The 12,764-nt window shown below is 49.8% G+C and overlaps 1 protein-coding gene across 1 annotated transcript; it reads left to right on the top strand.

Moving 5' to 3' along the window:
- The first annotated feature begins 395 nt into the window (after positions 1-395).
- Positions 396-3,415, top strand: LOC136648335 (hemojuvelin-like). The gene is made up of 3 exons (XM_066624449.1): positions 396-450; positions 1,620-2,110; positions 2,924-3,415. Exons 1-3 carry the CDS (start codon positions 396-398, stop codon positions 3,413-3,415), a joined length of 1,038 nt encoding a protein of 345 aa, XP_066480546.1.
- The last annotated feature ends 9,349 nt before the right edge of the window (positions 3,416-12,764 follow it).

The raw sequence follows: 12,764 nt of genomic DNA, 5'->3' as shown, positions 1-12,764 counted from the left end.
TTGGACCAATCAGAACTTAAAACAATACACTGCTTTTCTGAGTAGATATGCAACTACTAATCAATGTATATCCAAGAGCATAGCATCCTTTTTCCTGAAAATTCACTACAGCCTTCCTGAGGAAGGGGCACCGATTCCTGAGCTTGCACAGATTTCTTATCTCTTTTGCTCAGGGTGTGCTTTGGAATGTGGGAAGACAGGATTTTCGGTTTCTCCTGGGAATGCTTTTTTCTACCTCACTAAATCCATAGCCCATGAAAGTACAATTGATCACACAGTGCAGCCCAATCAACCAAATAGAATGATTAAAAATGAGTAACGACAGGTTCATCAACAAACTGTGATTGCTTTTCCTCAACAGGGGCTTGGCTTGTTGCAGGAAGCAGCACTGCTCGATGCCTGCCAGGTTCCTCTTGGACATGCTCTTCCTTCTCGTGTTTTGTAGACATGGTAAGGGGTTCCCTGCACAGTCACGCATCAGGGGAGCTGTGACTTGGAATGGGGGGAGACACTGGCTGGGAATGACTGGGGCTGGAGGACCCATTTGACAGGCAAGTGGCAGGCAGGGGGACCAACTTACAAGGACAGGCTGCTGTGTTCATCGGTATTGCTCACATGTTAATTAACTAGCGGATTGATTGATTGATTGATTAAAATATTTTATTCCACCTTTTTGTACCAACCAAGGTGACTGTAAATCTCATTTCAATGAGAACAAAAACACAGAACTAAGAACGAAATTATAAAGCACCGCAGTAGATATAACATGTCAGCAAACATGCAAAAAGTTGCTCAGGGAATCAGTTGCTGAGCCCTGTCCCATGTACCTGAGAAGAGCCGTGGGGCACATGCAGGAAGAGTCTGCAGAGGGCCAGCCACTGCTGCCACCAGTGTAGGGAGAAGCCTGACAGCAAGGCCACCTTGGACCTCTCCTTTCACGAGAGCTGAGAAAGTTTCAAACTTGCACCTGAGAAAGAGACCATAGAGAGCCAGGCCTCTCCTGCCCAGAGGAGTTATGGAGCAATAGAGAAGTCTTTTCCTCAGGCAAGCAGGACTCAAGCTGTTCAGGAATTTAGAAGCCCGGGGGGGGGGGGGAGAGGACAGATGGCCCCTCTGAGAGCCAGAATTGTGATGTGGTCATTCCAAGAAGAATAAGCAGTGTGTGTTTAAAGTTTCAGCAGCAACCCCCTTGGTGGGATCCTTTGGGTTCGGCCCATAGCCCTGCTGGGAGTGGATGGGAACCCCTTGGTGTGTTCACTGTTAAAGTTCCTCCTGAAGCTCTTATGTGCCGGGGGGGGGGGGGGGCTGTCTAGTCCAGTTTGTTCTGTGGGCCAAACTACTGCTTTGTGAGGGGGCTTTACAATGGGCAAAGTGGCACAGGAGAGAGGCTAAGGCTCCCCTCCCCAGGGTCACAGCCTGACTTTAAGTCAGGTTGACCCCCTGCTGTGGGCATTATGGACCCTTTCCCGATCCCTCTGGCAATCCCCTTCACCAACTGCCTGTGCCCCTTGGGGTGGGTGTGGGTGTGGTGGTGGGAGATGAATGGGGCCAGGCTGAGCAAAAGCTATTGCGACACACTCCTCTCAAATTGTGATGCTGGTTGGTCTCTTATTGTGCAGTTTGCTCCCAGTGCAAAATCTTGCGCTGCAACTCCCAGTACCTGGTCGCCACTGAGAACCTGCCCGAAGGTCCCAGGAGGAACGCAGCTTTCTGCAGGGTCCTGCGCTCTTACTCCGCGTGCACTCAGAGGACAGCTCGCGCCTGCCGTGGGAACCTTGTGTACCACTCTACTGTCTACGTCATTGAAGATCTCATGATCCGGAACAACTGTACGAAGGAGGGCCCAACTGACGCACCGGCACCCGATCGCCAGGACTCTGAAACTTTGGGTATCTGTGACTACAGGAAGAGCTTTGCCCAGGAGCATGGCAAGCCCCCCACATACCAACACTGCGCTGTCTTTGGAGACCCTCATGTGCAGACCTTCAGTGACGAGTTCTACACCTGCCAAGTGGAGGGTGCCTGGCCGCTTCTGGACAACAACTACGTATTTGTGCAAGCCACCAGTACTCCCCGTGTGCGGGGGTCCAATGCAACAGCCATCAGCAAGGTGAGTAGGACTCCTCCTAGAAACCCATCAGAATTTTCTGTGACTTGCTCTGGTAGTTCAAGAGAGTAAACTCTTGCAATAAGACTGTTTTCTGGTGGCCTTTGCTGGTGAATTGAGTGTAAATCCATCCTCGCTTACCCTGCACATGCCTGATCTTGTCTGATCTCGGAAGCTAAGCAGGGTCAGGCCTGGTTAGTACTTGGATGGGAGACTGCCTGGGAATACCGGGTGCTGTAGGCTTAGACCATGATCTCGGAAGCTAAGCAGAGTCAGGCCTGGTTAGTACTTGGATGGGAGACCGCCTGGGAATACCGGGTGCTGTAGGCTTCTACCATAGTCTTTCGAGACTGAAGGTTGCCAATCAACCATCCTCGCCAGTGAGAACGTGTGATTTGCATACGTGCTTGATCTCCAAGACCCCAGTTCAAAGTACCTTGGATAGTGGGGCCAGGAAGGAGCCCTCTTTGCCTGGTCTTGATGAGCTGGTGCTGGGCAGCGGAGTGAGGCAGACCTGGGAGGTGGCTTTCTTCCTTCCTTTGTGGAAAGGCCTTGTGGAAGGAGCCCTGGCTGGGCTGCCAAGTCACTGGAGCTGTTCCAAATGCTCCTGGCAGATCAGGGAAAGGAGAGGGCTCTGGTGCATTGCAGGGCAGAGGCTGGCCTGGAGGAAGACCACCAATGGACATGGCAGAGATGCCTAGTCACAAGAAGGCTGGGGTTTGACAAGATGTGTTGGCTCCAGTATTAGGGCGACTCAGATTTGTGGCTCAGTTCAGTCGCACTCATCACTTTGAACTTCTCACTCTTCCTTTTCAGCTTACTATTATATTTAAGGACATGAAGGAGTGCATTGACGAGAAGGTGTACCAGGCAGCAATAGATGACCTGCCTGCAGCCTTCGTGGATGGTTCAGTGAACGGTGGCGAGAAGCCTGGCAGGAGCAGCCTGATCATCCGGGAGCGCATGCCTGGGCGGCACGTGGAGATCCAAGCCTTGTACATCGGCACCACCATTGCTGTGCGCCAGACAGGGAGGCAGCTGTCCTTCGCCGTCCAGATGGCAGGGGAGGTGGCCCTCTCCTTCACAGAGGAGCAGGACCTGCAGCTCTGTGTGGGAGGCTGTCCGCCCAGTCAGCGCCTCTCTCGAAGCGAGTGCCACGCCAGTGAAGCCCACATCACAGTTGCGCAGGCCCGTCTGCTGTGCAAGGAGAGCCTGCCTGTGGAGGATGCCCACTTCCAGGCCTGCATCTTTGATGTGATGACTTCTGGTGCTACCAATTTTTCTCTGGCTGCCCATGACGAGCTGTAAACCGTTAAGAAAAAACTAAGGATGACTTACCGGCTCTTGTTTTGCTGCACGAGACCCATTCGATGTGGCCATTTTCTTCTGTTCTTTGAACAGTTCAGAATTTAGACTCCTTGAAATTACAGCAGCAGTTCTCCAGACAGTTGCACTGATGTGCCTCCAGTATCCTTGGGGTCAGGTAGTGCTTTTCCCAAGAATTGACAGTAGCAGGAGAGAGGCTTCACTTCTCACGGGGCTCACCCATTTTTTGCCCCATTGTCACCTGTGATCAAACAGGATTTGCAGGGGTTTGAAAACACCACAAAACCTGTTTCCCAAAGGCAAAAGTGGGGTGAAAAGACCCACCACAGACCACCCACCACCTTTTCAAACTATGTCTTCAGTTCTCTGGGGGGGGGGGGAAAGACTCCAGCCAGAGAATGGGAATTCCCTTGACAGTGAGAGTGAGAGAGGCTTGAAGCCCCAATCTAGTGAGAAATTTCCATTTACGTCCCACTAGTTGCAGTGCAGCTTTCACAGTGGAACATGGCTGGATTGTGCCCTGAAGGTGCAGCCCTCCTGCAGTTGTTGAGCCTCACCCCGGCCATGATTGGTGGTTTGTAGGCAATCTGATGACAGGGTCTTATTCAGAAGTTCAAGAATGTTGAAAAGATGCAAATAGTTGATATATTAAAGCTGCACAATTTTAAGAGACTTCTCATAGTTGTGTGTGTGAGTTGCCATTATTTTCCTTAGACTGTCTCTTAGACCTGGTTTAGACCTGTATGTTTTTCCCCTCTGTGGCTGCAGCTTCAGGGAGGCCACATTTGGATTGAGGTTTTGGCAGAGGAGGGAAAGAGTTAGTTCTTCCCCTTGCACGGCCCAACAGATGGTTTCTCCACTGCTGCTTTTAGCACAAGAAAAAAGTGTTGGGAGAGCCAGTTGTGGACCTCCTGCCTTGTGTCACTTGATCCTGACTGCCTGCTAAATCTGTTTTCTTCTCTTGCTGAGAAATAATCTGGACCTGACAAAGTGACTTCCTGCTAGGTGGGATTTAATGTCCCCAGGTACCTGGGTCAAGTTGTTTTAGCAGAGTAGCTCCACTGGCCCAGGTCCAAATGTTACTCTCCATATTTGGAATTGCTAGATAGCATTTGGGAAAGAGGTATTAGGGCTTGGGAGTTGCTACAGCTTTATCTCACTCCCATTGCACAAACTCAGGATCCATATTCTTCGGCCACTCTGCTTTCCCCCATCTGTTTCCCTGGAGTCATCAGATGGCTTGCTTTGATGTCATCAGAGTTGGGGGAAGAGTTCCCGGAGCAGGTCTTTCGTAACTTCTGTACTGATTAAACACTGGTGCCAAGGCTAGTGTTGTGGCCAAGCTTGGTATGGAGTTCTGGGTCCTGGAATATGCTGCTGAGTGGGGAGGGGGTGGCCATGTCTCAGCAGGGCTGACTATTGAGAAGAAGTTTGACCATGAACATTATAAGGAGGGAGGAATATGCATGTAGTAGATGGCTGGATGAGTGGAAGCTTATCCTCATCCTGTAAAAGCTGCCATATTCTAAGGTCTGGTTTGTTGAAGCCAGACATGCTATAAACTGTCATAGCTTCCCCAAGGTTCTCTGGGAATTGTACCACAGGCTGGGTAAAGAAATATTTTCTTTTGTCTGTTCTAACTCTCCCAACACTCAATTTTAGTGGATGTCACCTAGTTCTGGTGTTATGTGAGAGTGTAAAGAAGACTGAGAAGACCCGGTTTCTCCAGATGAGACCATCTTTAGAGGCACAGCTATTTATCTACTATATTTCTATCCCACCTTTCTCCTTGAAGGGACCCAAGGCAGCTACATCTACAGCTTCCAGGCCTTGTTGGACAAAATAATGACAGTTCAGGCAGTAAAATGAGTTCTGGTTTTGTAGATTTGATGCTGGAAAGGGGGGGGGGTGCTACAATTCCATGCATGAACATAAGAACAGCCCCACTGGATTAGGCCATAGGCCCATCTAGTCCAGCTTCCTGTATCCCACAGCGGCCCACCAAATGCCCCAGGGAGCACACCAGACAACAAGAGACCTGCATCCTGGTGCCCTCCCTTGCATCTGGCATAGCCCATTTCTAAAATCAGGAGGCTGCACATGCACATCATGGCTTGTAACCCATAATTGATTTTTCCTCCACAAACTTGTCCAATCCCCTTTTAAAGGCGTCCAGCCCAGATGCCCTCACCACATCCCATGGCAAGGAGTTCCACAGACCAACCACACACTGAGTAAAGAAATATTTTCCTCTATCTGTCCTAACTCTCCCAACACTCAATTTTAGTGGCTGTCCCCCGGTTCTGGTGTTATGTGAGAGTGTAAAGAGCATCTCTCTATCCACTCTGTCCATCCCCTGCATGATTTTGTATGTCTCAATCATGTCCCCCCTCAAGTGTCTCTTTTCTAGACTGAAGAGGCCCAAATGCTGTAGCCTTTCCTCATAAGGGACGAGCCCCAGTCCCGTAATCATCTTAGTCGCTCTCTTTTGCACCTTTTCCATTTCCAGGTACTTTGTGATGGAAGCTTTTACATGGACTCTGACCAGCATGGGAGTCCTTGCAGTCCAGCTGGTTAAGGAACATGCAAAGGGCAGGAAGATGGCACAGAACACTGTGACAAGTGCCTCGCAATGTTTGCCAGTTTTCTCCAAGGCTTCATTTCCAGATCAGTTGCGTCAGCGGTGGGAACATCTGCTGTGAGTGAGCTCCCATTGAGTCTGAAGTATGAGACACTCCATGACCCCTGGGGATTGACAGCAGCTGCTTGGAGACAGAAATATTAGCGACAGGAGAAGGTACTGGAGGAAATGACTCGCCTTGGAGGTGCCTGCTAGGAAGGGGAGAGGCCCTGTCACAGTGGCAGAGCGCACGCCTTGCATCACAGCAGTGCCAGGTCTTGACCACAGTCCTGCTAGTGAAGATCTGCTCCCAGTGGAGGTATTTTATTTTGCATTACTCCTAAATCATTCACTTCACAGCCATATAGTCTGTAACATATAGTCTGTAACCCCCTCAAATGAGGAGGCTGGTTAGAAGGAGGTTGAAAGGGAGGGTAAAAAGAGTCCAGTCTCTCCAGAGTGCATGGAGGCTGCTTAAAACAACAGTAATAGAGGCCCAGCAGAGGTGTATACCGCAAAGAAAGAAGGGTTCCACTAAATCCAGGAGAGTGCCCGCATGGCTAACCAGCCAAGTTAGAGAGGCTGTGAAGGGCAAGGAAGCTTCCTTCCGTAAATGGAAGTCTTGCCCTAATGAGGAGAATAAAAAGGAACATAAACTGTGGCAAAAGAAATGTAAGAAGGTGATAGGGGAGGCCAAGCGAGACTATGAGGAACGCATGGCCAGCAACATTAAGGGGAATAATAAAAGCTTCTTCAAATATGTTAGAAGCAGGAAACCTGCCAGAGAAGCGGTTGGCCCTCTGGATGGTGAGGGAGGGAAAGGGGAGATAAAAGGAGACTTAGAGATGGCAGAGAAATTAAATGAGTTCTTTGCATCTGTCTTCACGGCAGAAGACCTCGGGCAGATACCGCTGCCCGAACGGCCCCTCCTAACCGAGGAGTTAAGTCAGATAGAGGTTAAAAGAGAAGATGTTTCAGACCTCATTGATAAATTAAAGATCAATAAGTCACCGGGCCCTGATGGCATACACCCAAGGGTTATTAAGGAATTGAAGAATGAAGTTGCAGATCTCTTGACTAAGGTATGCAACTTGTCCCTCAAAACAGCCAGGGTGCCAGAAGATTGGAGGATAGCAAATGTCACGCCTGTTTTTAAAAAGGGAAAGAGGGGGGACCCGGGAAACTATAGGCCGGTCAGCCTAACATCTATACCAGGTAAGATGGTGGAATGCCTCATCAAAGATAGGATCTCAAAACACATAGACGAACAGGCCTTGCTGAGGGAGAGTCAGCATGGCTTCTGTAAGGGTAAGTCTTGCCTCACAAACCTTATAGAATTCTTTGAAAAGGTCAACAGGCATGTGGATGCGGGAGAACCCGTGGACATTATATATCTGGACTTTCAGAAGGCGTTTGACACGGTCCCTCACCAAAGGCTACTGAAAAAACTCCACAGTCAGGGAATTAGAGGACAGGTCCTCTCCTGGATTGAGAACTGGTTGGAGGCCAGGAAGCAGAGAGTGGGTGTCAATGGGCAATTTTCACAATGGAGAGAGGTGAAAAGCGGTGTGCCCCAAGGATCTGTCCTGGGACCGGTGCTTTTCAACCTCTTCATAAATGACCTGGAGACAGGGTTGAGCAGTGAAGTGGCTAAGTTTGCAGATGACACCAAACTTTTCCGAGTGGTAAAGACCAGAAGTGATTGTGAGGAGCTCCAGAAGGATCTCTCCAGACTGGCAGAATGGGCAGCAAAATGGCAGATGCGCTTCAATGTCAGTAAGTGTAAAGTCATGCACATTGGGGCAAAAAATCAAAACTTTAGATATAGGCTGATGGGTTCTGAGCTGTCTGTGACAGATCAGGAGAGAGATCTTGGGGTGGTGGTGGACAGGTCGATGAAAGTGTCGACCCAATGTGCGGCAGCAGTGAAGAAGGCCAATTCTATGCTTGGGATCATTAGGAAGGGTATTGAGAACAAAACGGTTAGTATTATAATGCCGTTGTACAAATCTATGGTAAGGCCACACCTGGAGTATTGTGTCCAGTTCTGGTCGCCGCATCTCAAAAAAGACATAGTGGAAATGGAAAAGGTGCAAAAGAGAGCGACTAAGATGATTACGGGGCTGGGGCACCTTCCTTATGAGGAAAGGCTACGGCGTTTGGGCCTCTTCAGCCTAGAAAAGAGACGCTTGAGGGGGGACATGATTGAGACATACAAAATTATGCAGGGGATGGACAGAGTGGATAGGGAGATGCTCTTTACACTCTCACATAATACCAGAACCAGGGGACATCCACTAAAATTGATTGTTGGGCGGGTTAGGACAGACAAAAGAAAATATTTCTTTACTCAGCGCGTGGTCGGTCTGTGGAACTCCTTGCCACAGGATGTGGTGCTGGCGTCTAGCCTAGACGCCTTTAAAAGGGGATTGGACGAGTTTCTGGAGGAAAAATCCATTATGGGGTACAAGCCATGATGTGTATGCGCAACCTCCTGATTTTAGGAATGGGTTAAGTCAGAATGCCAGATGCAAGGGAGGGCACCAGGATGAGGTCTCTTGTTATCTGGTGTGCTCCCTGGGGCATTTGGTGGGCCGCTGTGAGATACAGGAAGCTGGACTAGATGGGCCTATGGCCTGATCCAGTGGGGCTGTTCTTATGTTCTTATGTTCTTAACTATGGACAGTATCTCCAACACTTGCGCCAGGCAGCCCTACTCTGGACTATTTCCTGAAGTCGCTATACACATCAAAGGACAACAATATGGAGCTTAGGACAGGCTCTCAGAACTCCTCCTTGATCTCGGTTTCCTACCACGATGCCAGCTCATGCAGGTCACACACCCTGGGGAAGGAGACAAGACTGCAAGCTGCTGGTGCAAATGTTCCTGCATTTGCTCTCCTGTGGTGCCATCCTGTTGTCTGATCAGAGACAACATGTGCACACACTGACCAGTTTAAGTAAATAGGTACTGTAAATAAGGAACATCCTCCACCCACAGGAACAACACCGATCAGCTATTTTCAACCATATTCATTTCATGGTGCTCCGACAGGGTGCTAAAATGGTCAAGGGACACAAGCAGTTTTTTTGACAACTGACATGGCACTGCACACTGCTGGCAGGGGGCTCACAACCCCAATAGCCCTTCTAATAAATAACCCCCCCCCCAAACTACCATGGCACACGTGCAGTCTGTCACAGGTCACAGCACACCAATGTGTTGCAACACAGTGGTTGAAAATCACTGCCATAGATAGCTGGCGAGGGTCCTTCTGCTGTCTGTGGCGCAACCAGCTGGTAAGCTGGTTCCGATTCCCAGAAAAACTGGCAGCCGGCTCAAGTGTGAGCCCAATGTGGAGAAAAGACCACCTGTGTCTATGCATCATTTTCAGTCTCCAAAACGCTGCAGGGAACCAGGGCATGGCAGCTTGTCTCCAGGTAGGTGGACTATGGTAAGGCCACACCTGGAGTATTGTGTCCAGTTCTGGTCGCTGCATCTCAAAAAAGACATAGTGGAAATGGAAAAGGTGCAAAAGAGAGCGACTAAGATGATTACGGGGCTGGGGCACCTTCCTTACGAGGAAAGGCTGCGGCGTTTGGGCCTCTTCAGCCTAGAAAAGAGACGCCTGAGGGGGGACATGATTGAGACATACAAAATTATGCAGGGAATGGACAGAGTGGATAGGGAGATGCTCTTTACACTCTCACATAACACCAGAACCAGGGGACATCCACTAAAATTGAGTGTTGGGCGGGTTAGGACAGACAAAAGAAAATATTTCTTTACTCAGCGTGTGGTCGGTCTGTGGAACTCTTTGCCACAGGATGTGGTGATGGCGACTGGCCTGGACACCTTTAAAAGGGGATTGGACAAGTTTCTGGAGGAAAAATCCATTACAGGGTACAAGCCATGATGTGTATGTGCAACCTCCTGATTTGAGAAATGGGCTATGCCAGATGCAAGGGAGGGCACCAGGATGAGGTCTCTTGTTATCTGGTGTGCTCCCTGGGGCATTTGGTGGGCCACTGTGAGATGCAGGAAGCTGGACTAGGTGGGCCTCTGGCCTGATCCAGTGGGGCTGTTCTTATGTTCTTAACTACAATTCCCAGGAGGCCTTGCAGGTCTCTTGTTATCTGGTGTGCTCCCTGGGGCATTTGGTGGGCCGCTGTGAGATACAGGAAGCTGGACTAGGTGGGCCTCTGGCCTGATCCAGTGGGGCTGTTCTTATGTTCTTAACCACAATTCCCAGGAGGCCTTGCAGGTCTCTTGTTATCTGGTGTGCTCCCTGGGGCATTTGGTGGGCCACTGTGAGATACAGGAAGCTGGACTAGGTGGGCCTCTGGCCTGATCCAGTGGGGCTGTTCTTATGTTCTTAACTACAATTCCCAGGAGGCCTTGCAGGTCTCTTGTTATCTGGTGTGCTCCCTGGGGCATTTGGTGGGCCGCTGTGAGATGCAGGAAGCTGGACTAGATGGGTCGATGGCCTGAACCAGTGGGGCTGTTCTTATGAACTGCAGTTTCCTTCTTGCCTCCTGGCTTTTCTCCCAGTCCCCTCACAACGCCCTTCTCTGCTTCCCCTTCTGTGTTTAGGGAGCAGGGCAAAAGATCAGGTTCTTTCCTGGGCAAGGTCCTCTCTTCAGCTTCTGCTTTTCCTTCATTCAGCCCTTGGATGCCACCAGAGTACACATTCATGCAGGCACATGACACACGCACACGTCAGGAAGGGCATTGTTCTGATATTTGCTCACGTCCTTAATAAACGTGCATCCTTTGTTTGGAAGCTCTTCTTCTCCCAGCCTGTTTTTCAAAAGGGGCTGTGCCTTATTTCTGTGCCATGCTCATTTTAGACAAGTTTAAGATCTTTATCAAGGAGCAGTTTTGCTACGTCCTTGTCTACCTTTCCTTGAAAGGGGCAAGATCAATCACCCTGTGTCCTTCTCCAGAGAAACATTCACTCAATCATTCCCACACAGTCCCCCTGGTAACAGATCCCTGGAGCAGAGCTGGGAATAGCACCTCTTTCCACTGGTGTATCTGGGGGGGTCAGGGGGGCAAAAGTCCTGGGTGGTACCCACGGGGGGGGGCACCATGATCCCCCCATTGCCATTTTTTAATTTTTGGGGCCCATTCTTGAGGCCTTAGAGGGCCTTTTAAGGGCCAGGGTAGCTGCCTGCAGCCTTCCTGGCCTCCAGAAGGCCCTCTAAGGCCTTCAAAATGCAAAAAACCCAAGTATTTCTAGATTTCACAGGTTTTGCCAGGTCAGCAATTGCCTCTTTCTACCTGTAACTGTTAAGTCTGTCAGAGCAGGCAAGACTGGGTGAGCACCACAATCTTGTGCACTCTGAGCTGTCAGCAAGTAACTCTGACCACAGAGGGCCTTATTTCTGAGTAAACATGCATAGGATTGCACTGTAATTAGACGATTGTTCTAGCTAAGTTTTTTTCAGTAAGACTAGCAAAAATTGATGCATGCTGGGGTGGAGATGTTGGGGGATATCTCTATGTTTTCCTTCTGGTAGCATCCTCCCACCACCTACTAAGTCTGGGAATCCTGAGTGATAATTCCTCGCAAGCAAAAGTCACCCCAAAGTGGGAGGCTTGCAGAACCGCCCTCCATCCATGGCCTTCCAGGGTTCTCTTTATTTGCTGCACTAACCTGCTCGGAATCAATGACAGGTTAATTTCGGACTTTGTTAAATCTGGAGAAACAAGACGTCCCTGGTGCCGGGTGACCTTTGCTGAACAAATGTAGCAGCTCGAGAGCGCAATTTGGAAGCCCTGTTCAAACATGGTATTTGGATACGATCAAGGCTTCCCTGCGAAATTACAGATTTAACGCTCCCTTGGCTGCTCATTGGAATTGGGTGTGCAGTCTGGGAGTAAAGGGGCACAACAGGTTAGGGAGACATTGTGCAAGGAGTCACAGAACACCCATCTCTCCCCCCCCCACTTTGCCAGGCAGCCACCTGCTTCCCTACCCACCTACCTCACTTCTTCCTTGCGTCATCCCTTTAAACAAAACAGGAAAAGAAGGGCATGCTAGTGGTGGTGGGGGGAGTTCAGAGGTCTGGCTCAATGCCATTTGCACAGTTTTTCCAGGGGCAGCATTGGAGGGGGGGGCTTTGTGTCATGGGATTGGGTCTCCTTGACCCATCCCTGCCCTGCAGTTTTGGGGCTACCTGCTCACTTGGGAGGGAGGTTTTCCCAAGACAGCACCTTTCTTTTGCTAGCTTTGGGCAGTGACAGCAAGATGTACTCTCCAAGTTTAATTCCAATTCAACAAGTGCAATGGGAGGCAGAGGTCACGATGCTGTCTTCCATGTTGCTGCCATCCCATTGCTTGCATACAGCATTTGTTATTCAGAGGTATTCTGCCCTGGACGAGGAGGTTCTACTGAACAACAGGGATTTGCTCTCTGAATTTACTCTGAGACCTTTGCTCTCTGAATGGGCACAACCTTTTAGAATCTGCTACACTGCTCCCTGCAGAACCTCCATTGCTTGTCACCAAGGCAGACTCTCCTTCTGAGACCTCCTCAAGGTCTTCTTCAGGAACAAAGCCTGTCCCTGAAGAAGACCCCTGCTGGATGTGTCCAAAGCTCTTCCAAAGCATTCCCAGCAGTTGTTGTGCCCCCCCCCCCCAAACATGATCCTCTCCCTGGCACCTTATTAGGTAAGTGCCAAACTGGTCAATCCTCTCAAACTTG

Source organism: Tiliqua scincoides, chromosome 1, assembly GCF_035046505.1.
Source record: "Tiliqua scincoides isolate rTilSci1 chromosome 1, rTilSci1.hap2, whole genome shotgun sequence".
In the NCBI taxonomy this organism is placed as follows: Eukaryota; Metazoa; Chordata; class Lepidosauria; order Squamata; family Scincidae; genus Tiliqua; species Tiliqua scincoides.
This window is presented reverse-complemented; position numbering and strand designations above follow the sequence as displayed.

Excerpts from the sequence above, each read along its gene's own strand:
- LOC136648335 (XM_066624449.1), top strand. The coding sequence starts at position 396 with ATGCCTGCCAGGTTCCTCTTGGACATGCTCTTCCTTCTCGTGTTTTGT. Across the intron at positions 451-1,619 it reads TCTCGTGTTTTGTAGACATG|TTTGCTCCCAGTGCAAAATC; the intron begins GTAAGGGGTTCC and ends CTTATTGTGCAG. Across the intron at positions 2,111-2,923 it reads ATGCAACAGCCATCAGCAAG|CTTACTATTATATTTAAGGA; the intron begins GTGAGTAGGACT and ends CTTCCTTTTCAG.